The sequence below is a fragment of the Cydia amplana genome, chromosome 6 (assembly GCF_948474715.1).
Source record: "Cydia amplana chromosome 6, ilCydAmpl1.1, whole genome shotgun sequence".
Taxonomy (NCBI): Eukaryota; Metazoa; Arthropoda; class Insecta; order Lepidoptera; family Tortricidae; genus Cydia; species Cydia amplana.
In genome coordinates this window covers 16,059,596-16,082,366 of record NC_086074.1, presented here as the reverse complement: position 1 = coordinate 16,082,366, position 22,771 = coordinate 16,059,596, and the positions used below count along the sequence as shown (strand labels likewise).

Sequence of the window (22,771 nt, the reverse complement as noted above, 5' to 3'; positions counted from 1 at the left end):
AGTAATAGCGTAAGATAAAGACAGTATGATTACCTCCGTCTATGTTTGAAATGATACAGTCCTGGGCCAAACTACAATTAATACTTTCTTGTGTAACACCATTTTATTTAGTTCTACATTAATAAAAACTCAACTTGAAGTAACAAAGGCAAATCAGGATTATAAAAGTTAGATATAAACTTTGTTTTTCCAAGTTTACTTCAATATATATTAAACACAAAAATGGTGTTTTTGAACCACTTTTGAACGAACCTTCATCATGACGTCATTTTTCTGACAAATCCCAAATGAGATCTGATGAATCTGATGTGAAAATAAAACAGGTCTTATTCCATTGACAAACAGGCTTTTCTTGCTTGTAGAATACTACAAGTTGGATGACAACCAAAGAAGTCTTGTGAAGTGAATCACTAGACGAAACGTATAATCTCGTCACACGTCACAAAAGCGGCTTCGCGGTGAAACCTACGGCACGCACGACGCACCGAATTACCGGAAAAATCGCGGGAAGTAATTGTGTCGAAATCTCTTAAATAAGCCTCACTCCCTTACAATAGTTCAACAAGTGCGGATTTAAGTGCTTTTTGTATCCAAAATGAATCCCTACCAGCAAGTAAGTACCTAGTTTTATCAACTTTCTCTTGGCTCTAGTTATTGAAACGAATCTTGTTATGTTTATCACAATGAAGGACACGTTTAGAAGTGGATTGCATTATAATAACTTTTTCATTTCATTTCAAGGGCCAATCGGGATATCCTCAGCAGCAGTATATGCATAATATAGGATTTAACAATGCCGCTCCGCAGTCGTTCGGCAATCCTATGCCAATGCCTGGCATGCCTACCATGGGGTACGCAGCACCACCTTCAGGGTACCCTCAGTCTAGCCCTGGATATCCCCAGTCCACAGGGCAACCTGGTTACCCACAGTCTAATGCTCAATATCCAACATCTGCTCAAACTGGGTACCCACAACCAGGAGGTTATCCAAGTGCCAATCAGGGATACCCAGGTGCTAACCATGGCCACCAAAATGCCAATCAGGGGTATCCCAGTGCCAATCAAGGGTACCCTGGTGCCCAAGGGTACCCTAGTGCTTACCAAGGCTATACACCAGCTGCCCAAACACCCCAAGTGCAACAGGGGTATGCTCAAAGCCACTCTCAGCCACATAGCCAACATGCTTATGGTCAATCAAGCTCTGTACCAACACCAAAGGTATGTTGTTTGTCTTATTGTATCACTCTTTTTCATACTTCCATTAATTTGATGGCTTCTTCTATTTGTGATAAGCAAAACAAGTGCTTTTTATTACTTATTTATATGCTAGAGCAATGAAAACTGGGTAAAGTTTATTTACAAATTGCCTTAGAAATAATAATTTTATAATTGAAAACATAAAATTTAGTAGGTAGTTACATAAATTGTTTCCATTGCTCTTATCAGTGTTTTTGGTGAATGTTATCCTGTAATTACACACATTAATGTATTATTTACTTTTCCTAATGTAAACATAATTATTTAATGAGCATTTAATTTTTATTTCATTCTATCATTGTAACTAACTTTCACATTGTTGTAAAATAGTACACATAAATATTTTTTCTACTCCAGCACTCAAATGTGTCAATTAAATGACTGACAGTGATATCTAAAGCAATGTCATTTGAATGCTTTGTCTATAGGCTCATAAGATGACTGCTAGCAGTCATCTTATGAGTATAATACAACTGCTTTATTTTTTTTAAAGATACAAGTTCCGATCATCTTGATTGAAAGAGGTATGTTTTTATTTACAATAATAACTCTTTTTTTTTTAAATAATAACTCTTTTTTTTTTAAATAATAACTCAATTTTTTTTAAATAACAACTCTTTTTTTTTAATAATAACTTTTTTTTTTAATAATCTCTTTTTGTTTTAATAATAACTTTTTTTTTTTTTTTTTTTTTTTTTTTTTTTTTTTTTTTTTTTTGCTGCAGCTGTCATAGAAAAAGTAATGTATGCAACAGCTCATAATTGGTTCTTAAAATTCTCGGGTCTTTTTTTACAAAACTCGACTACGTCTCGTTTTGTAACTTCGACCCTTGAATTTTAAGAACCCTTATTATATCACTGTTGCATAAACTACTATAATTTTACACAAAGTCTTTATAAAACTTGTTATCTGTAGTAGTGAAATATTAAAATACTGTTTGATCTGTTACCCATACCATACATAAGTACACATTATTTTCTCAAGATTTAATACCAAATTCAATCAGCTTAAATATTTAGGACTATTATTAAGGGCTCCAAATTAATTAAGATGTCACACAAACAATTGCAATTATGCATTAACAATTGTCTTCCATTGAGCACTACAAACCATAACAAGCCACATGTGACTTGGAGAACTCTGACTAACATCTCGTAGAATACCTACAAGCATACAGCACTTATTCCAATGACATATCAGGCAAGGCTTACAGGCAAAGTTGAACACACAAGTTACCAGTATAATAGTGATTTCCAGTTACTCATAGTTGTTATGGATACTCAGGTCACAGTTAAGCTGGTTTGCCAACTCTCAGTTAACTGTAGGAATACATGGTCAGCTCTATTCAAGAAGTAGTTGACTGCAATTATATTGTTATGCTCACTTCATCTCCACTGTACACTTATCACCGAGTCAATAATTCAGTCTCAACTCTGGCCCCCGCTACAATGGATGTAGCCGATTCTAACCCAATAGAAACCTTTTCGTTCATACCTTAAACAGTTTATAACTTGTTCAAGCAGAGTGATGTTATTGATTGGTTTTGGTAGAGAAAAGTATTAACAGTGAGAGTCAGTGCGGATTATTGATATGTCCTCTGTTACATCAAATTCAAGTATGCATAGTGCCTATAGAGGGACAATTGGCGTACGGCGTGGGTTCAAGTCATTTCGTTACAAGGTACTTGTTCTGTTCTTTTTTGTTCTTTCTTCTAGGTTTTGAGCATGTTTTGAGAAAGATATGTGTTGAGTATCTTTAAAGCCTTCTGATATATTTAGTTTTTGAAGCATTATCTTGCTTTTCTTTATTAGTCACTGATGAGAGTGATTCTGCTACATGTTGGTGTAAGATGCTCTTACTTGCCTTCCTCATTTTGTGAATTTAGAGGGTTTATAGGCATGTGATAATAGATCCTCAGAGGTTGTCAACTTGTTGCCTGTATCTACCCTCATTATTTCCAAATATACTCTCCAAAGCATAATTAGATAAGTATTTTACATTCGTCCTAAAATAATGTTAATGTGTATATATAGTAATGATAAATGGCTTTTAATTTGATCAGGTGATGAAGGTGATATCAAAATGTAATTTACTTCATCAATACTTATTACAAGAAAACTAAAAATAGATGCATGTAGAGTGCATAAAGATAAAGTGGACTTAAAGCACCATGGCATGGTCCATTAGTCAACCAGAAATTGGTCCAACCCAACATTTTTGGGCAGTTTTGGTGTCTACACTCGCAAAAACGTTTTTACTCTACAGATCTTATCGCAAAAGTTTCGAGTATAAACAATATTATCAGACAATAAAAACATAAATCTTGTCCCTATTATAGTACTTATCTACCTATCAGTCACTTTACATTATCTGCGACATTTCTTGTACAAACACTAGATTGTTCATAACACTTGCAGAAAGCAACACCACTGGCAACCAGCACAAGTCTGACCCTTGATTACTTATATATGTTATGAATCAAGGGGTCCGATTATACATGGATTAGTCGAGAAACATGTTTCGTATATACATAGGCTGGTCGTCACCAAGAGGCCTATTCGGATTCGTCACGCTATATTATGCAATTTTCTAAGTTGTTGCCATTCCTACGTCAGCTGGTCTGCTGCATTGTTGAATGATATACATATTATGGAGTTCTAAGTATAGTATTTAACACGTTCCCTGTCCGGGTGCCCCCATTGTGGGGTCATAAAGCTTTTTTTCAGAAGTCCGTGATTCTACTATGGGTTCTCATTCTCAACTTAGTGGAAGCACACTTAGACTTGTCTTATCTTATTATTATCATGCCGCGATCAGAAAGGGATTAGAAATAACAGATTTCCATACACTTACGTCAAAATCAATATGGATTGACAGCTATCTCAATCCCTTTCTAATCGCGATTCAGTAATATTTTGTATGGGGACAGTGAACGTGCTAAATATGAAAGTAATTATACCAATCACCACAATCAAAAATATGTAATTTATCATTGACATTGACATGTAATATTTTAGGATAGATAAATACAATAAAATTATCATTAGATAACGCTAAGTAGGTACCTACCACACAACTAGGTACATTCGTCAATAATCAGATAACGGGTCTGTTCTTTACTTATCCAGTTAGTTTAGTAATTAGGTACATTAATTTATTAATCAATATAATAAATTTAAAGATAGTTACATCAAACAACATTAGACTGACTTGTAATGGTTGTCTACTTGTAAGAAATGATAAAAATACGAAAGATTACAAACGCATCTATCTCGGTTATCACCACTAACCACTAACTAACAGCCGTTATTCTTCTCCTAAATATTAAAAAAACCTTATTAACAATACATAATGTCCAGTGGCCCCACACTAAGCTATGCCTGTTACGTGGTGGCCGGAATCGTAATTCGTAAATTGAAGGTTAAGTAAAGAACAAACTACTAATCTAATAGAAGGTAATGAATGTAATAGAGAAATTAAGCAATTCAAAGAGAAAGGAAAAAAAGGAAAGAGAAAATTGTGTGTGTGTGCATGTGTGCGTGTAAGGCTACAAAGATTGTTAGCATGTAAGTTAGGTGATGACCTTCAACAGCATCTCAGGTTGATTGTAGTTAAGACCTTTTAACCAGTTCTTAATTACGAATATTAAAGGCCAAATAAGGGATTTTCCAGTTGATTCAACCAAACCAAGTATAGCTATCACAAACAATTCCGTAGGTGTTAGGAGTTGTTGGTGTGTGACTAATGGGGTTTCATTTCTTACTAGTCTGCCCCAGTTGAGTCGATCTGGATAGTACCTAGTAAGTTCGGGGATTTACCCTATGATCTGTTGGCTTAGCATAGGAGCGCCCCTATTCCCTTTCTGATTAAACAGTACCTACAGTTAGAAAAAGACGGCTACTCTATCTCGCGGGCGACGTACTGTTGCGGGGCTCCTGTGCTTTGCTGAATCTGTAGTTAACCTGTCTTTCTATTTCCTTCCAATTATTTAATTTAACATTAGCAGATAGTTTGTATCATTTTCCTGTCGAGAACATGATATAAAAATACAGGTCCTTAGCAATAATACTCTGTCTAAGGAATTCATCGCCTAGTTTATTGAAGACATAATGTGTATAGAAGATATCTAAGCACATTATCCTATTTACACCAGGCGGTCTAGCATGAGTTGCGTTCTCGCGTCTTCTCCATACTTGAACTCGCGCCAGATGTATGGAGTCGCGCGCGAGAACGCAACTCATGCTAGACCGCCAGGGGTCGGCAAACTTTTTAGGTGAAAAGCCATCCGCAGTAAAATTTGCTAGTTTTTGAAACCATAGAATGTTGGTTTTAATGGCCTTATAACTCCGAGTGTTCATTATTTAGGTGATTTGAAAAGCCGTAGTTGTACCTCCAAAGTCGCATGAGGCTCGCGGTCCTCGGTTTGCCGACCCATGTCCCCCTCTAAATCAAAGATCATAAAATCAGTCCCCATCCTAAGGATCTGTTTACACTGCACAGATTTGACCCTCACCTTGGCGGTCGGCACCAAACAACAAAGGCCTACTCTGACCCTGTATACTATGTTGTTTAAATTAATATGTATTATGTACCTTAAACATAAGGCCGTTAGGATGAAATTTGCCTTATTGGAAGTTTTGTTTGGAGATAATTTATCTATGTGGCAATAAATGAGTCATTGGCTCGTATTCTTTGTAATGCCTCTGTCTATGCACACATAAAACAGTAATAATCTATTTCGCTGCTGACGTGAAGGGAATGTGTGCGCCTAATATGTGTTTTGATAATAATAAGTAAACTCGATTATCTATGCACTCCCCTTTAAATTTTGTTTGAAATAAATTGACGAGATACAAGTAGAAACATGCAATAGAAAAGAGATATAGTAGCATGTACATATTATGATTTATGAATAAATTTGTAATAACTAAATGAAACTTACGACAGACCAACGAATAGGTAACGAACAGACTCATTATTCCAAAATTAAATTCATTATTCAAACAAAAACTTACATCAACATCTAAAATTGTCGTATTATTTCAGTCAAAACCCACGGTGGTCCCCGTGAACCCCTTCGACCCCCGCGAGGACGCGGCCGTCCTCCGCAAGGCGATGAAGGGGTTCGGAACGGACGAGAAGGCCATCATTCAGGTGCTCACGCGCCGGAGCAACGAGCAGCGGCTGCGCATTGCGTTTGAGTTCAAGACGCTGTACGGAAAGGTAAGTACCATCACGCTCCGCGATTGTTACCTACGCTATTTATGGTCCTAGCTAAATTGGTTGTCCCATACTTACGCTATGGAATGTCCAATTTAGCTAGAACCCTAAATGGCGTAACAATCACGGAGCGTGACTGTATACATGTAAATTCAGTACAATCCCACCGTTAGGAGATATGTAATCAGCTGGGTATCACGCGTCCTAGTTTACTACAAGCCGGAGAGAAAAGGGCTTTCAGTAGTATTTAGCGGCGATAGTGCATCGCTGAAGTCAGCATGATCTCATGATGTACAGAATGCTCCCGGTAGTGTATTTGTAATATTGGTACTTATGTAACCGGGATTTCCCGGTACCGGTACTGTTTTAGGACAAAAAGTCATGATCATGACATCAGTAAAAGAGATTGTTTTTTTGCTATCATAAATCGTGGTTATTTTCTGTGCTCGCTGACGAATAATAATTGGGACGTTCGTGAACTAAAAATAGTCGTCGATTTTGGCTGTTCGTACGTGGCTGGTTTGTTAATAACAACAAAGGAGAGAGCGTTTCTTTCCTATAGGTATTAGTCGCTTTCACTTAAAAGACTCGTCGAGACTGCCACTCATTAGTTGTACACCTACACATTGTTTATTTTAGTTTACACTCTTATCACTAAATACCGCCGTTTACTACTCAGGTCATTGACATACGTCCTCACTTTAGCAGTTATTTGTATTAGGTAATGTTATTATAAATAGGCGCGGCAACGATTCATGATAATGATTGAAAAAAAATGGGGTTTTCCATCTATATTTTTGTTCTTTTTTCGGCTATACGGAAGGAACATCACAGTTAAAATTGGTTGATTGCGTCATACTTTGAGATGGTATACAAACCGGAAATGTATAGCTGGTCAACCAAATCTTGTCAGTAAAAAAAGGCGCGAAATTCAAATTTTCTATGGGACGATATCCCTTCGCGCCTACATTTTTCAAATTTGCCGCCTTTTTCTACTGTCAAGATCTGGTTGACCAAGTATAGGTGTGTGTTTGACCCAAATGCTGGGCGTGACTGGGCGCGTAAAGCCGTATTTTCTGAGTAATTAAATAAACTATATTAATCGACATAGATACCCTTCGCCAATTCTTTAAAAGTGTAGGGACTGCGTCCTACATTCGCCCAAGCTTAGATGATATTAAATAAATAATTAAATTAAATTTTAGCTTTTTCCGTTATACGCAATGAGCATAGCATTCGTAACGGTAACTTTGTTTATTTATTGCCGTTAGGGATAAGCTTGTAAAAGTATTGTAAAATGCATTTCCTTTTTCTTGTCGGCACTGACTCTTTGTTTGTCCATCTTTGTTTTATTTCTTTGTCGGTGTCCGAATACCTATTGTTAAATTTAAGTAATAAACTAATTTGTAGCCAGCGTGAGAAACGCTAGGACCCTACATGTGCAAACCGTTATCGGTCCTGTAGCGCTATCCCGATGAGCCTGATGCTTACTGCAAAGTTATGGTCATCGGAATCGCGGGGAGTCAGAGCCAGAGGATAGTTCTGAGTTAGACGTCAACTCGTCGAGTTGTCTGAATCACAGGTCGAGCTTGATTTTATATCGCTCCCTACTACTAGTTAAATATTGTAATTTCTGTTAGTTTAGTTTTTGAGTAGTGTTAAATAGAGTATGTAATTATTTTTCCGGAGTCTACACTTTTATTTACAATAATCCCAACACCTTAGTACGCATACCAAACCCCACTGCCAAAAAAGCTTAAAAATGTAATCAGTATACATTTCTAATTGGGTTAATCAACTTTTTCTTGTCACACGTTGGTATGGTTACGGTCTCCTGAGTCACTCTTAAAATTCTAGGTTTTTCGTATTTAAATGAACCAAACTTGCATTTTATGGTAGTTATAATATAAGACCTTTCCATAATGGGACATCTACTGAGCATGTTAGTAGAACATGGTACAGCAGTTCTTCTAACAATCTATGCTACTATTTTCTCCTCGCTGATGGGACAGAATAACAACAAGAAATAGTTGATTCACCCAATTACAACCTTGGTAATTCCCTTACGCTATGTACCTACATATGTATTTACCTAGTTTTAATTACCGTACCACATCACATTAACCTAATTGAATTTAATTGTCTAACGAAACGGTTCAAATAACATACTCGTAACGTTTCATCGATCCCAGGGTTCCATTTTACTTTCATGGGAGAAACGCACAATAGTATTACCCGGAAAACATTCAAATAGTTTGGCACGCGCCCAAAGACTTTCGCTTCATAATGCATGAGACGTTGATGAATCAATACTTACCGAACTGTAGTCGAGGAAAAATAGTAACAATGGTTGGTTATTATGCATAATGCACTTTTTTCCTGCTTGGTGGCGATCTTAAATAGGGTAAGTATTTGACTGTATTTAAAATAAATTATTTTACGCCATGCATGAAATAAAGCACCAGAAGATTATTAGAGAAACGTAGACATCAGTTATTTTTACACACAATTTATATTTTAAAACCCGTATCAAACTATAAAGAGTAGGTGATTTGATCGTGATGTCACATGCATGCTAGTGTTTCATATGTATTCCCTAAGCCCTCGCTACACGGTCGCCGACAAGCCTTCTAACCGTCTGACCTTGGTCTGTCCTTGGTCAGTTTTGGTCAAATTTTGTTGGAAACAACTGTCTACACGGTCCGTCCAGACCAAGGCCACGCGGTCTGAGGGGCTTGTCGGCGACCGTGTAGCAAGGGCTATAGTAGCAAAATCGTTTTGACAGTTCGAAAAAAGAAACTGATTTGACTATAGTAAAGAACTAAAGACCATACGAACTGAGCATCCGGGCCATAAAACCCGCTGTCAACAAGGAGGCGCAACAACTATACGTGCTTATCGATGGATTACTACCTGCGTTGGAAATTTTTCTTTTTTTATCGAAATTTGTTTACCCATTTGTAAACGTGGGGATTATAGAGTGGTCATTAGTAGTTACCCATTATTGATAGGAAAAGGATTATCGTGTTGATTTTTCATTGTTTATTTAGTTTATTTAGACTTATCGACAATATCGACATTCCTTTATGTGGGTTTACTACCTGCAATAATGGTCTCCGCTCGCTCCGTGCAATACAATGGAAAACTGATAACGCGAGCTCAAGGGTTTTATTGCCCTAGTCGTCTTTTGGGTTGAGGGCGAGTATAGTAGTCAAATACCCTATTGCTGTCGGTTCAATGACAAAGAAAAGGACGCTAACTTATATTTTCTGAGAACATACATTGTTTGATACAGCTTATTATATGTATTTTAAGTATATAGCAGGGGTTGCCAACCTCGAGATTTTATTAGGAAATGATAACCCCATCATATTAAACTACTGGACTACCTATTCATGTATTCGATATTTGCAGCCAATGTCTGAAAAGGGCGCGTTTCCAGTCAATGTATCTAATTAACAATAACTGTGCATAGCTGTGCATAGCATGTGCTGTGTAGATATCAATCTAACAACCGAAATGTAATTATAAAACTTTACAAATCAATTCGTTCTGGGGCTACATTGACGTAGATAGAAATAAATTGCAAAGTAATTAAAATGTAAGTATTACTGTTCTACTTTAACGTCTATAAAGTAGGCTCTTTCGTTTGTTTATGTAGACTTGTTTCTTATTTACGCAATATCAGTGGCAGCGTCCCATATATTATTGGAAAATGACTATAATTTATAGCGAGGTGTAAATCACGATGATATGATAAACATTGCATTGGCATGAGACGTTACTTTGTATCAAATAACAGGCTAAAGATTACATTTATGGCTCCTTCAATTGGAGGTTGAAGGGAGGACTTGACTTCTGTGATTTGGTTGGCTGCTTAAGTATGGCAGACTTTTATCCATTCTGTCATGATTTTTTGCGTTGATTCAAATTTTACCAAGCACACTTGTAAAGGTTGTTATACATACATATAAACGAGAATCTATAAATGAGACAGTTTTGTGCATTTTCAGAGCACAATAGTCGCTCTCAATGCTCTCTGATTTTGCATCGTTTCCTGTCCTACTTATAAAGTTTTAACATGGGAACAATTTCATACCAGCTTAACGTTTATCTATACTCTTTTCAGGACCTAATCTCAGACCTGAAGAGCGAAACCAGCGGCAAGTTCGAAGACATCGTAGTGGCGTTGATGACGCCACTTCCCCAGTTCTACGCCAAGGAGCTCCATGACGCCGTGGCCGGCATCGGCACGGACGAGGATGTGCTCATCGAGGTCATGTGCACCATGTCCAACCATGAGATCCAGGTCATCAAGCAGGCCTACAATGCTAGTGAGTATATACCATCCTCATAGGAGTATTCACGTATCCCACTTCTGATATTGTAGGAAGCGAGTCCAAGTCGAAATCGGGAATAGGTAATGTCATTTTAGGTAGTAAAATTCAGAGACTTATCAGGGCTTGAAATATTAGGCTTAATTAAAGCAGCGCGGCGGTCCAGAATTGAGGGTCTCTTAAAACATATAGCGGTATTCACGTATCCCACTTCTGATATTGTAGGAAGCGAGTCCAAGTCGAATTCAGAAATAGGTAATGTCATTTTAGGTACTAAAATTCAGAGACTTATCAGGGCTTGAAATATTAGGCTTAATTAAAGCAGCGCGGCGGTCCAGAATTGAGGGTCTCTTAAAACATATAGCGGTATTCACGTATCCCACTTCTGATATTGTAGGAAGCGAGTCCAAGTCGAATTTAGAAATAGGTAATGTCATTTTAGGTAGTAAAATTCAGAGACTTATCAGGGCTTGAAATATTAGGCTTAATTAAAGCAGCGCGGCGGTCCAGAATTGAGGGTCTCTTAAAAAAAGAGTTCATTGACATCGGTATTCGGTATTTTACACGGATTTAACTCGAACGTTAGTGCGCGGTTCTCTTGCTCTGACACGCGAGGCTTTGGAGGGGATAGGCTCAGTTTAGTTCCTTATCGTTACTTCTATTCCTTAAATATCGTGATGAATTATTGTTTTTTTTGTAGCTCGTAACGATTATTCTGCAGTTAACATTTATTACAAGCTAAAATTATATATTTAACAAATGGAATAGACACGTAACAACCGAGTTTTAATGTACGTTCGTTTCGTTTTTAAGTATTAAATAAATAAGGCAACATGCAACATTTTGGACAATTTATTTATGGAATTATCAATCCTTATTTCCTCCTGCGTTACAGTAGGTACGATTAGGGGCAAATACAATATGATTATTTGCAACAATAGGTACAACTACACCATAATCCTTGCACAAACCATAATCCTTGCGCTTATGAACATTGCAATGATTTCCTAGTAACTGCATATTTCAGTAAACCTATACTTAAAATTAAAACAAGCACCAAGTTTAGAATACAGTTATAGCACAACATGGCGTTATAAATATAGTCAGCAAGAAACAGTAACGTGTACAGAATGCTTATCATAACCTGCACACCATTGTACTTATCATAAGAGTAATACTTGATTATACAAGGAAAAATAGTTATTCCACATATATAAATTCCAAATATTTGTCTTTTAATGTTCTCAAACTTTAAGAATACTGAAGCGCAAGTTTCGGCATTGGAGTGAACCTGAATGTTCATATTATAATGTTTCTGCTTGTTTTTCCCTTACTTCAGTTCAAATTTCCCTTTTTTTTGTGCTAGTATCATCTATTCCCAATCAGAATTAGATTCAGTGCATGACGTCATCATGTAAATGCGTGTGTATGTAGGCATGTGATCTATGTAGATGATTGGCTAGATAAGAGTATCATCATCATTTTCCTTTACGCCCATTACAGACCATTTACGCATTAGTCATGTATAGAGACATCATTTTTGATGACTATGAAAGTCGACGCGAGATCGGCCACAGAGTAAAATTTAATTTACGACTTTTATGAGTCATCTGTTCTTGTACGATAAAGTTTAAACTTTCTGTAATACCATTAAAATTGCTCTTCTGCTGACTGTAACACTATTAACCCCTTACCGCATACATAATATATGATATTCAACTCTATTAACAGCTATTAAAGTTCAAATTTAAACAAATATTTTATATTACATGCATTAAGGGGTTAAAATTGTGTGAAACTCTAGTTTGTCCTCGGACCGGTGCTCCTGGTCTTAATGAATTGCTTCCGATCGCCGCAGAAAAAAGACGCATGACATGTGAACTGTGCTTATTTTGTCATGTTATCTACCATCTTGCGGAACGGTGTAGGCTTAATTACAGATAATGGGCAGCATTACCCAATTTAGATATCGCTGGGTTATTTCAGTTACCTAATATTGATTGGGGTACCTATATCTTAAACATTCATTATGTTTTATCTATTAGACTGACACAAGTAAGGTAAACGTACTAGTGCTCGACATGCTCGCGCAATGCGCAATAGATGACACCCTGCTGTCACCTCTATTGACAATGACTTAAGTTTAAAGACGTGATCAGACGTGACCTTACGAGTATTTATGTTTTATAATTAAAACGTTTATATTCATTATAAACATACTGCACGCAAACATTATTAAGTACGAATTGTTGAACGATTTGCATTAATTAGTTAAAAATGTTATTTATTTTAATGATAATAACATTAATAACTGGAAAAAAGGTAAATATTATTTTTATGCTCTGATGCTTTTAAACTTTTCCTGTTATCGTAGTTTGCATTATACGGTAACCTTACTCACAGTTATTTTTAACTTATAAATTATTTATCCAAACCAGTTATTGACAAGCATCGAACAGCTTTCAATTGATCAGAAACCGGATGCAGTAAAATGAAATCAAATAGTAGACTACGAAGACACTCAAAAGATGTCGATAGTATTAGTTATAGACGACGACTAATTATGTAATAGACTTGTTGACCAGCGGGCTCAGTACGGTTCCATTTTTATCGACTATCACTATGCCCGTCACTTTCGCACTTACATACTTGTTAGAACGTGACAGGCATGGTGACAAACGATAAAATGCGACCGTGCTACTAGGGCAGATAGACTTGTTTCATGGCCAAGCACTTCAATTGATGTTTATTTCACAGTGTACGGAACTCTGTTGGAGGACGACCTCCGCGGTGACACGTCTGGAAACTTCAAAAGGCTAATGACCTCACTGAGCATGGTAAGAATATCGTAAACAACGCTTGGTAATAACGAGAAAAACAGGTTCATTCTGTATTTTTATTTACAAAAATGTACTCGTTTCAATTCCTTTTTGCTGTTAGTGATATTTCAGTGAATACTCGAAAACGTTACCACAAGGTACTTCCACATTATTGTATGGAAAATATGTATTTAAATTCTTAACGCTTTCCTTAATTATTAAAGATACAACTTTAATAAGTAGCTTTACTTATTAAAGTTAGACTAAAATTTATTAATTTAAAAAGTACACATTGAAAAACTTATCTACTTGCAGCAAAGAATCATTGTTGTAGGTATAAGAAATGAAACGTTTAAAAATGGGGCTGTACGGCGTTGTCACCTTTTTACAGCATAATAAAATATACAGAGTGTGTAAGCATAATAAATTGATCTCTACTTTGCATAAAATTATTGCGTCATTTGCGTCACTGATGCGTTGGTAATGTAAATAAAAAAAGAACAAGTAAAAAGTCAATGCCAAACATGATGATTAAGATCGGAATCACCTCGTGACGCATTATGACTCGCTAACTGTCGAGCCGATGACGAGGTTGCTCCCGTTTACGTCGGGTGATGAAATGTAACTATGTTTGTAAATATTCATCCACATTTATACCTGTGTTTGAGTCATCGTAAATTGATACTAATAACAGGAAGGGTGATTCCACAAAAAGTAACAAGCCACAATACCAATGAGTGTTTTTTTATTAATGACGCAAATTTAACACATTCAGTGCTGTAAAACCCGACTATCGGGTATTTTATGATTTCGTTCCCAGGCCGGACGACCCGATAGTCGGGATCGAGATCGTGGTACTACAGCTTTATACTTAGGTATAATAGGTATGTCGAAATGTTTGTGGCCTGGCGCGGATGTCTTGTTTGGCTGGATGGCAATGAATGTGTTAAGTGTCTTTTTGTCTAAGGGTGATATTCCACCTGTCCAATTTCTTGGTCTAATGTGCATTGCGTCTCACTCTGTCAGTAAGCAAAATGTGAGACGCAAATACGCATTGGACCAAGAAATTGGACAGGTGGAATATGGAATACCACCCTAAGGATGAAAGTAAAGTTTATTTAAAGAGTAATTGTTTTTAGTTTCTCAACTTACTTGTAGATTTAATAGACAGAACATTTTTATTCAATATCACATGAAATCGGTGAATCGGTTTTCGGTGAAGGAAAACATCGTGAGGAAACCTGCATACATCTGCGAAGAAATTCAAAGGTGTATGTGAAGTCCCCAATCCGCATTGGGCTAGCGTGGGGACTATAGTCCAAGCCCTCTCGCGCACGAGAGGAGGCCTGTGCCCAGCAGTGGGACGCATATAGGCTCACATTATTATTATTTTCTTTATTTATTTATCATCTTAAGTTAGGTTATTTTATGTTATTATTTTTATTATTATCACATGAAATGGCAGATTTAAGCCTCAACACGAAGCTAAGTATGGTTATTGGGATAATAAAACATACCTATGTATTTTATTTGCAGGGCAACAGGTCTGAGGAGTTCCACGTGAACCAAGATAGAGCGAGAGAGGACGCCAGGAGCTTGCTACAAGCCGGTATGTTTTCGTCTTTTTCTAATCGGCCTTACTTAAAGGCAAACTTACAGTTTTGCAAAGGGTGGTCATTTGATACATGATTTGATAAACTATAACTTATTTTCTGACTTAGAATAAATGTAAAGGTCGAAAAATTACTGCCTTGGATGAGACTTGAACTCACGGCCTCTGGATTGATACTCCAACGCTCTCCCAACTATTATATTTCCGCCATAGTGAGTTCAAGTCTCATCCAAGGCAGTAATTTTTCCACTTTTAAATCTATTCTAAGCTTAATAGCATCGTTCGTAGACGTTTCTGCTTGTTAAAAAATTATTTATTTTCTGATTACTACTGACTAACTTTTACTATCTAAATAGGAAATATGTACGTAATAAGATATGCTGTGTGATGTCTATATTATTTGCAATTTTAATTAAATACTTAAATCAATATTAGGGGACATCTTACACAGATCAACCTAGCCCCAAACTAAGCAAAGCTTGTACTATGGGTGCTAGGCGACGATATACATACTTATATAGATAAATACATACTTATATACATAGAAAACACCCCATGACTCAGGAACAAATATCTGTGCTCCTATAAATGCCCTTACTGGGATTCGAACCCAGGACTATCGGTTTCACAGGCAGGGTACCCACTAGGCCAGACCGGTCGTCAATTGAACTCCACTTTAAATTTCCACGTGTATCTAATGTTACAGGCGAGCTGCGACTCGGCACGGACGAGTCGGTCTTCAACGCCGTCCTCTGCTCGCGCTCGTTCACGCAGCTGGCCGCCATCTTCCAAGAGTACCAGTTCCTCACCGGCCACGACATCGACGACGCGATCAAGGCTGAGTTCTCGGGCGATATGGAGAAGGCTCTTCGTGCTATCGGTAAGTAACTGAATGCTCTACTTTGTGCGAAGGACATCGCTATACGAGCATAGAGCTATCTCGCTCGGACACTGGAGTGTGGATCCACATCAAATGTGTTCAACGCTGTCCTCTGCTCGCGCTCGTTCACGCAGCTGGCCGCCATCTTCCAAGAGTACCAGTTACCGGCCACGACATCGATGACGCCATCAAGGCCGAGTTCTCCGGCGATATGGAGAAGGCTCTTCGTGCTATCGGTAAGTAACTGAATGCTCTACTTTGTGGGAAGGACATTGCTATATGAGCATAGAGCTATCTCGCTCGGACACTGGAGTGTGGATCCACATCAAATATGTTCAACGCCGTCCTCTGCTCGCGCTCGTTCACGCAGCTGGCCGCCATCTTCCAAGAGTACCAGTTCCTCACCGGCCACGACATCGATGACGCCATCAAGGCTGAGTTCTCCGGCGATATGGAGAAGGCTCTTCGTGCTATCGGTAAGTAACTGAATGCTCTACTTTGTGGGAAGGACATTGCTATATGAGCATAGAGCTATCTCGCTCGGACACTGGAGCGGCGTGCGGATTTACATTTAATGTAGAAAACTGTCTAAAAGATCGATTAACTTGTTACAATATTCATGTTCTCCTAGATGTTCTTTTTTTTGATTTGGTATGAAAAGATGGAAAGCTGCTGCGCTGGTATAATGCAAGTGTTTCTATCAATGTGTTGGTGGATAACGACACCTGAAATCCATACTAATATTATAAAAGTGTGTCTAAAAGTGTGTTCACGCTTAAACCGCTGAACCGATTTTGTTGAAATTTGGTATATAAATAGTTTGAGTTCTGGGGAAGGACATAGGGTCGTTTTTATCCCAGAAGTCATCCTTTAAGGGGGTGAAAAGGGGATGGAAGTTTGTACGGGGAATTGATAAACAGCAGATTCGATAAAAAATAAGCTACCCAAATTACTAAATCCATGCAGACGAGGTCGCGGGCAAAAGCTAGTCAAATATAAAACGAGTCCTCTTGATCTGATGATGCAAAAAGGTTTATATGCTCACTGACGACGCAAAGAATCTGGAAACTTCTTCTTTTTCTTCTTCCTCGCTTTATCCCGGCATTTTGCCACGGCTCATGGGAGCCTTTTTTTTTGACGGAGTGGGAATGCGTTTATGCACGGTGTGTGGGACTCGCCGCTCCTTTCCCCTCCCCTGGCAAGAGAGGGGGAGAATTTGGCCCTACCCACTAAACCCACTCCGGCGTTTCACCCTCTCTGCCGTTCGTGAGGGCGCACTGGGACCGATGACACTCCACCACGGCGCCCTTGGGAGCCTGGGGTCCGCTTGACAACTAATCCCAAGAATTGACGTAGGCTCTAGTTTTTACGAAAGCGACTGCCGTCTGACCTTCCAACCCAGAGGGTAAACTAGGCCTTATTGGGATTAGTCCGGTTTCCTCACGATGTTTTCCTTCGCCGAAAAGCAACTGGTACTAACTTTCCAATTTCCGTTTGCAGTGAAAGTGGTCCGCAACAAGCCGCTGTTCTTCGCCGAGCGGCTGCACAAGTCGATGAAGGGCATGGGCACCAACGACCGCCAGCTCATCCGCATCATGGTGACGCGCTGCGAGATCGACCTGGGGGACATCTCCGACATGTTCCAGGCCAAGTACGGCGAGACGCTGCAGAGCTGGATTGAGGTAAGATCACAAGTCGATGAAGGGCATGGGCGCCAACGACCGAGCTCATCCGCGTCATGGTGACGCGCTGCGAGATCGACCTGGGGGACATCTCCGACATGTTCCAGGCCAAGTACGGCGAGACGCTGCAGAGCTGGATTGAGGTAAGATCACAAGTCGATGAAGGGCATGGGCGCCAACGACCGAGCTCATCCGCGTCATGGTGACGCGCTGCGAGATCGACCTGGGGGACATCTCCGACATGTTCCAGGCCAAGTACGGCGAGACGCTGCAGAGCTGGATTGAGGTAAGATCACAAGTCGATGAAGGGCATGGGCGCCAACGACCGAGCTCATCCGCGTCATGGTGACGCGCTGCGAGATCGACCTGGGGGACATCTCCGACATGTTCCAGGCCAAGTACGGCGAGACGCTGCAGAGCTGGATTGAGGTAAGATCACAAGTCGATGAAGGGCATGGGCGCCAACGACCGAGCTCATCCGCGTCATGGTGACGCGCTGCGAGATCGACCTGGGGGACATCTCCGACATGTTCCAGGCCAAGTACGGCGAGACGCTGCAGAGCTGGATTGAGGTAAGATCACAAGTCGATGAAGGGCATGGGCGCCAACGACCGAGCTCATCCGCGTCATGGTGACGCGCTGCGAGATCGACCTGGGGGACATCTCCGACATGTTCCAGGCCAAGTACGGCGAGACGCTGCAGAGCTGGATTGAGGTAAGATCACAAGTCGATGAAGGGCATGGGCACCAACAATGATTTATAACTCAAGATAGGTTATAGGCGTTCCAAAATTGAAGCGCTTAACTTGTGACAAATTGGACAAGGTGCCTTTAGACGCGGCTGGACAAGCGAGAAATGTGCACGTGCTAACGAGCCGGACACCGAAAGAGAAAAGGACGACCTTATGTTTAACAACGAGTGTGACAAAGATGGATGGAATGAGACAATTCATCAAAAAAAAATAACAGATTTCTTCGTAGGCACAGAAATAAATATGGAAGTATTTTTTGTACTCCTCAAGTATGAGTATAACGTATCTATGGTTATATAATATCATTGTTTGTACCTCAAAGTCACCGTTAACCCTTCGACCGTCAAAGACATTAAGTGTGCTAGTACTAATGTCAGACAAAGAAGTCGAAAGGGTTAACACGCTCACCTAAATAAAATAATAAATAATCTAAATTTAAGTGTATTGGAAGTTTCACAGTTCACTGCTGTGGTTGTTGCAACTGGGCAACTGGCCCTTTTCAATATAACCTACAATATGGTGGAGAGGCTGGGATACGTGATTTCTATGAAGCTTATATCATAAAGAACACTTAAGAAATTATGAAAATAATCCCGAAATACATCATCGTTATCATTTTAGTCTCCTTTCGCTTACTACTGAGCATAGGCATCTCTTCATGCACATCATTTATCCTGGTCCTGGGCTAGTCTTATCTCGAAATTAGTCTAGCTAAACAAGTCAATAGACACTGTAGGAAGTAGCTATGTATGAAGGCTGTGAAATACTGCATCGTCTATCCAATCTGTCATCAGCCATATCCGATAGTTGTGGGTAAAAAAATGCTTTCATGCAGTTAGAGTCATCATTAATCATATAATTTATGTTTTTTATTAATTTTCAGGGCGATTGCTCCGGGCACTACAAGAAAACTCTCCTGGGCCTGCTCGGCTTGTATTAATCTCTAACGAATCTACTGATTAAGCATCATTTTTTAAATAATAAACATCTGTATGTTGTATTACCTTTAAGTACTTCTAGCGTCTACGCAAGCCTCATTGATTTATTAATCATCAAACATTTGCTGTATTATTAGAATCTCAATTTATATTCTGTATCTCTTTAGAAGTTTCATCTTAAGTTTAATACTTATATGTATTGGGAAACGATTGAAATTGGATGGTAGGTACTATCTGCTTTTGCAGGTCACTACATATGAATTCTAGTTGTTTTTATAATTATAGCGTTAGAAAATTTAGCAATTTTTTGACAGTATGATTTTATTATATTTTATGGCTTTTTTATAAAATAATAAAGTAAACGAGATTTTACTATTAATTTTAAACATTTTTTAATTATGTATCACTGTCTTTTGACATAAAAGAATAGACTTCATCGCGTTGCCTCAATTTATGTGCCTTCGTATTACCTATATATATAATATTTCGAAAGTTCTGTGTATATTTACTACTTTAACTACGACGTCGAGTATAAAAATAGGCTCATGAGTATGACTCGGTTTACAATTATAAAGCTCAGCAAAGACAAAACACAAATAAAATAATCAGTTTAGAAAACGAGTATATAAATTTAGCTCTATGCAAAATATAATCTCGAAAGTCTTCTTCTAATGTAGTTAATTCAGTAAACGATAATATACGTTGCAAATAAAAATAATGTATAAAAGTAAAGCTTATCTCTTAAGGGATCTCTTCCAGGCTCCATTCACTTCCTTTGAGAAAATGAGGAATGTGTAATAAGCTATAGATTAGTACTACCACCGTTATTGCCAAACAACTGCTCTCCAAAACATGGGTGACATTCTATTCTGTTATTTTCATACATTTTGATAATGAACCCCTCCGTTTATGTCATTATTTATAAGATTATTTCTTTGAATAAAATATATTTTCTCATTGATTGTCCTTCCTTAAATTGGAAATTGGAGCATTAAAAGTAATCTTAATGTTACATAAATAATTCATAACTCGAATAAGTTTTAGCCACAGATTTCTTGTTAAAGATGATTTAACATTAACAAACGAAAATTATTAAATGTATTTATTATTAACAAACGCCAGTTCCTGTCAATTGTTCTCTCAATCATAAATTCCTATTAATTGATGTTATTTCTTTTATATTGTCAAGCATTTATACGATAGATATCTTGAATACAAGCGATGTGCTATTAACCCTTTACAGGGCAAGGGTCTCAAAAAAGACCACCCTATAACATCGTCTTTTTGTATTTTTTTCTTGTACAAATTTTTTTGTGCTATAGATTGGCGATGAGGCTTGAATTGAGGATTTTTTTGAGCCTTGCCCGCTAAAGGGTTAAACCGCTTCGTCACTAACGATTATTTGTGTTTGACTACATTAGGCATATTTGGTTATGAACATACATCATACATACACGATGGTTTGATTGTAAATATACTACTACATCACACAAACAGTAAGTCATAATCATGTATGTCGCATATACTTTACTTTTAGACACACAAAACCATGTCTCTTGTATTCAGAATATCGCACTTTACTAGAGCCCACCTCTATGCTACGAGCACGCCTTTTACGCCTTTAATAGACATAAGTACAAGTAAGAAGTAAGTTTATACTATATACTGCTTCAACATGACTGTGGCTTAAATATAAAATAGTACATGTGGCCAACATTTCTCAAATATTATTGTTATAAAAATGTTAAATGTAAAGTATACACTTAAATTGGTCAATGTGCCTTTTTAATAAATGGTCTAATGAGAACATTATTATTCGTTTTATTGATCGAGCACAAACGAAGCTCTCCTGTTTTGCTTGGGTAAAATGCTTTCGTATGTCCGGCTGTTCTCCACTAAGAGTTGCATAAATTCTCAATTAAAAAAAAGGTTGCAATTTCGGTAATTATATGGCGCTGGAGCTGGACACTGGTTGTGGCCTGAAACAGGAGCAACCATTTAAATAAGCGATACATTTAGGTATACTTTATAAAAAATAGTAGGTATTTCAAGACTGTCATTTGTGAAACTACGATATCAAACATTAGGGTTGAAGCGAAAAAAAGTCACCTCACTACGTGCATAGGAGGCGCCCTAATTTTTTTAGTTTTTATTTTAGCACTTCGCGTGATTGAAATGCAAATTGCATCCAAATTGCAGCTTTCTGGTACTAACGATCACTGAAAGAAAAGAAAGGACAGCCATTATGCTACTCTGGAATTTTTAAATCAAATACAATCTCTTCACCGATTGTTAGATTAAACATCAGAATTCCGCTTTACTCAGCAAGTTAATTACCCCACCCGACTGCTGACTTTGTATGCTCCATCGTTCGCGGAGTGCATGGAATGGCATGGAATCACAGTAATGCGGGCCGGGTAAGCCGATTTACGATAACGTGTGGTAAATTGTTAACCAAGGGATTGCTAATACCACCGTATGCGTTTTTAGTTGATTATGAAACCAAGAAATATCTTTCTAATAAACTAACAATTAATTGGATTCCCGAAGTCAAATTATTATTTCCGTTATGTTCACTTGAGAATGAAATGATTTTTTTTGATGTTTTATACAAAATGATTAAAATCTAGCTTATGATTAGTAGATGTTGTAGATAGACGGACCCTAATAAAATGCATCGTTAACACATGGTATAGGTACCTATTCTTAATGAACTATCTAAAAATACTATAAATACTTGTCTCAACTCAACTTCTTATGTTTATCGGTTTGTACCTATAATTGTCATTTCTGTGTTTGTGCTTAAGAATACATTATTTCTATTCTAATTTAAACATTCGCGCTACCTAATGCGAACATTCCTTCCCCTAAATAATGTAGATACCTACTATTGTTTGATTTTTTTACTAAAGTTATCGGATTCCAAGAAAACCAGCCTGTATGTGTAATAGGCATTTGTTTGATTTTTTTACTAAAGTTATCGGATTCCAAGAAAACCAGCCTGTATGTGTAATAGGCATAGGCATATCAAAGTTTTGATAGGTAGGTATCTTTCACGTTGCTTTTACGTGTCCACCATACTTTCAGTACCTATATGAGACCGCGTAGCAACGATAAAATGTCGTACCGTACGAAATAGTGCCAGTCGTAAAATGACGTGATAGTGCACTTTCGAGAGCAAGTTCCAAATTCTAACCCTGATGGTTGCATACCAGAAGAAAATTATACCGTGAAATTATATACCTTTTCTATGTACCTGATGAAAAACAAAATG

The 22,771-nt window shown here is 38.0% G+C and overlaps 1 protein-coding gene across 5 annotated transcripts; it reads left to right on the top strand.

Annotated features, from left to right (window-relative positions):
- Positions 1-485: 485 nt before the first annotated feature.
- LOC134648945 (annexin B9-like) lies at positions 486-19,559 on the top strand. 5 transcript variants are annotated; one of them, XM_063503600.1, is made up of 9 exons: positions 486-613; positions 742-1,218; positions 6,304-6,480; positions 10,607-10,811; positions 13,572-13,651; positions 15,170-15,242; positions 15,952-16,125; positions 17,626-17,807; positions 19,443-19,559. In XM_063503600.1, exons 1-9 carry the CDS (start codon positions 596-598, stop codon positions 19,497-19,499), a joined length of 1,443 nt encoding a protein of 480 aa, XP_063359670.1. In that variant the 5' UTR covers positions 486-595; the 3' UTR covers positions 19,500-19,559. The 5 variants fall into 5 exon arrangements, with proteins under 5 accessions (XP_063359670.1, XP_063359671.1, XP_063359667.1 ...); XM_063503601.1 differs by lacking the exon at positions 742-1,218; XM_063503597.1 differs by lacking the exon at positions 19,443-19,559 and having other exon boundaries at positions 17,626-17,922.
- The last annotated feature ends 3,212 nt before the right edge of the window (positions 19,560-22,771 follow it).

Coding starts and splice junctions, on each gene's coding strand:
- LOC134648945 (XM_063503597.1), top strand. Junction 15,243..15,951: donor CAGGAGCTTGCTACAAGCCG/GTATGTTTTCGT, acceptor CTAATGTTACAG/GCGAGCTGCGACTCGGCACG. Junction 16,126..17,625: donor GAAGGCTCTTCGTGCTATCG/GTAAGTAACTGA, acceptor TTCCGTTTGCAG/TGAAAGTGGTCCGCAACAAG.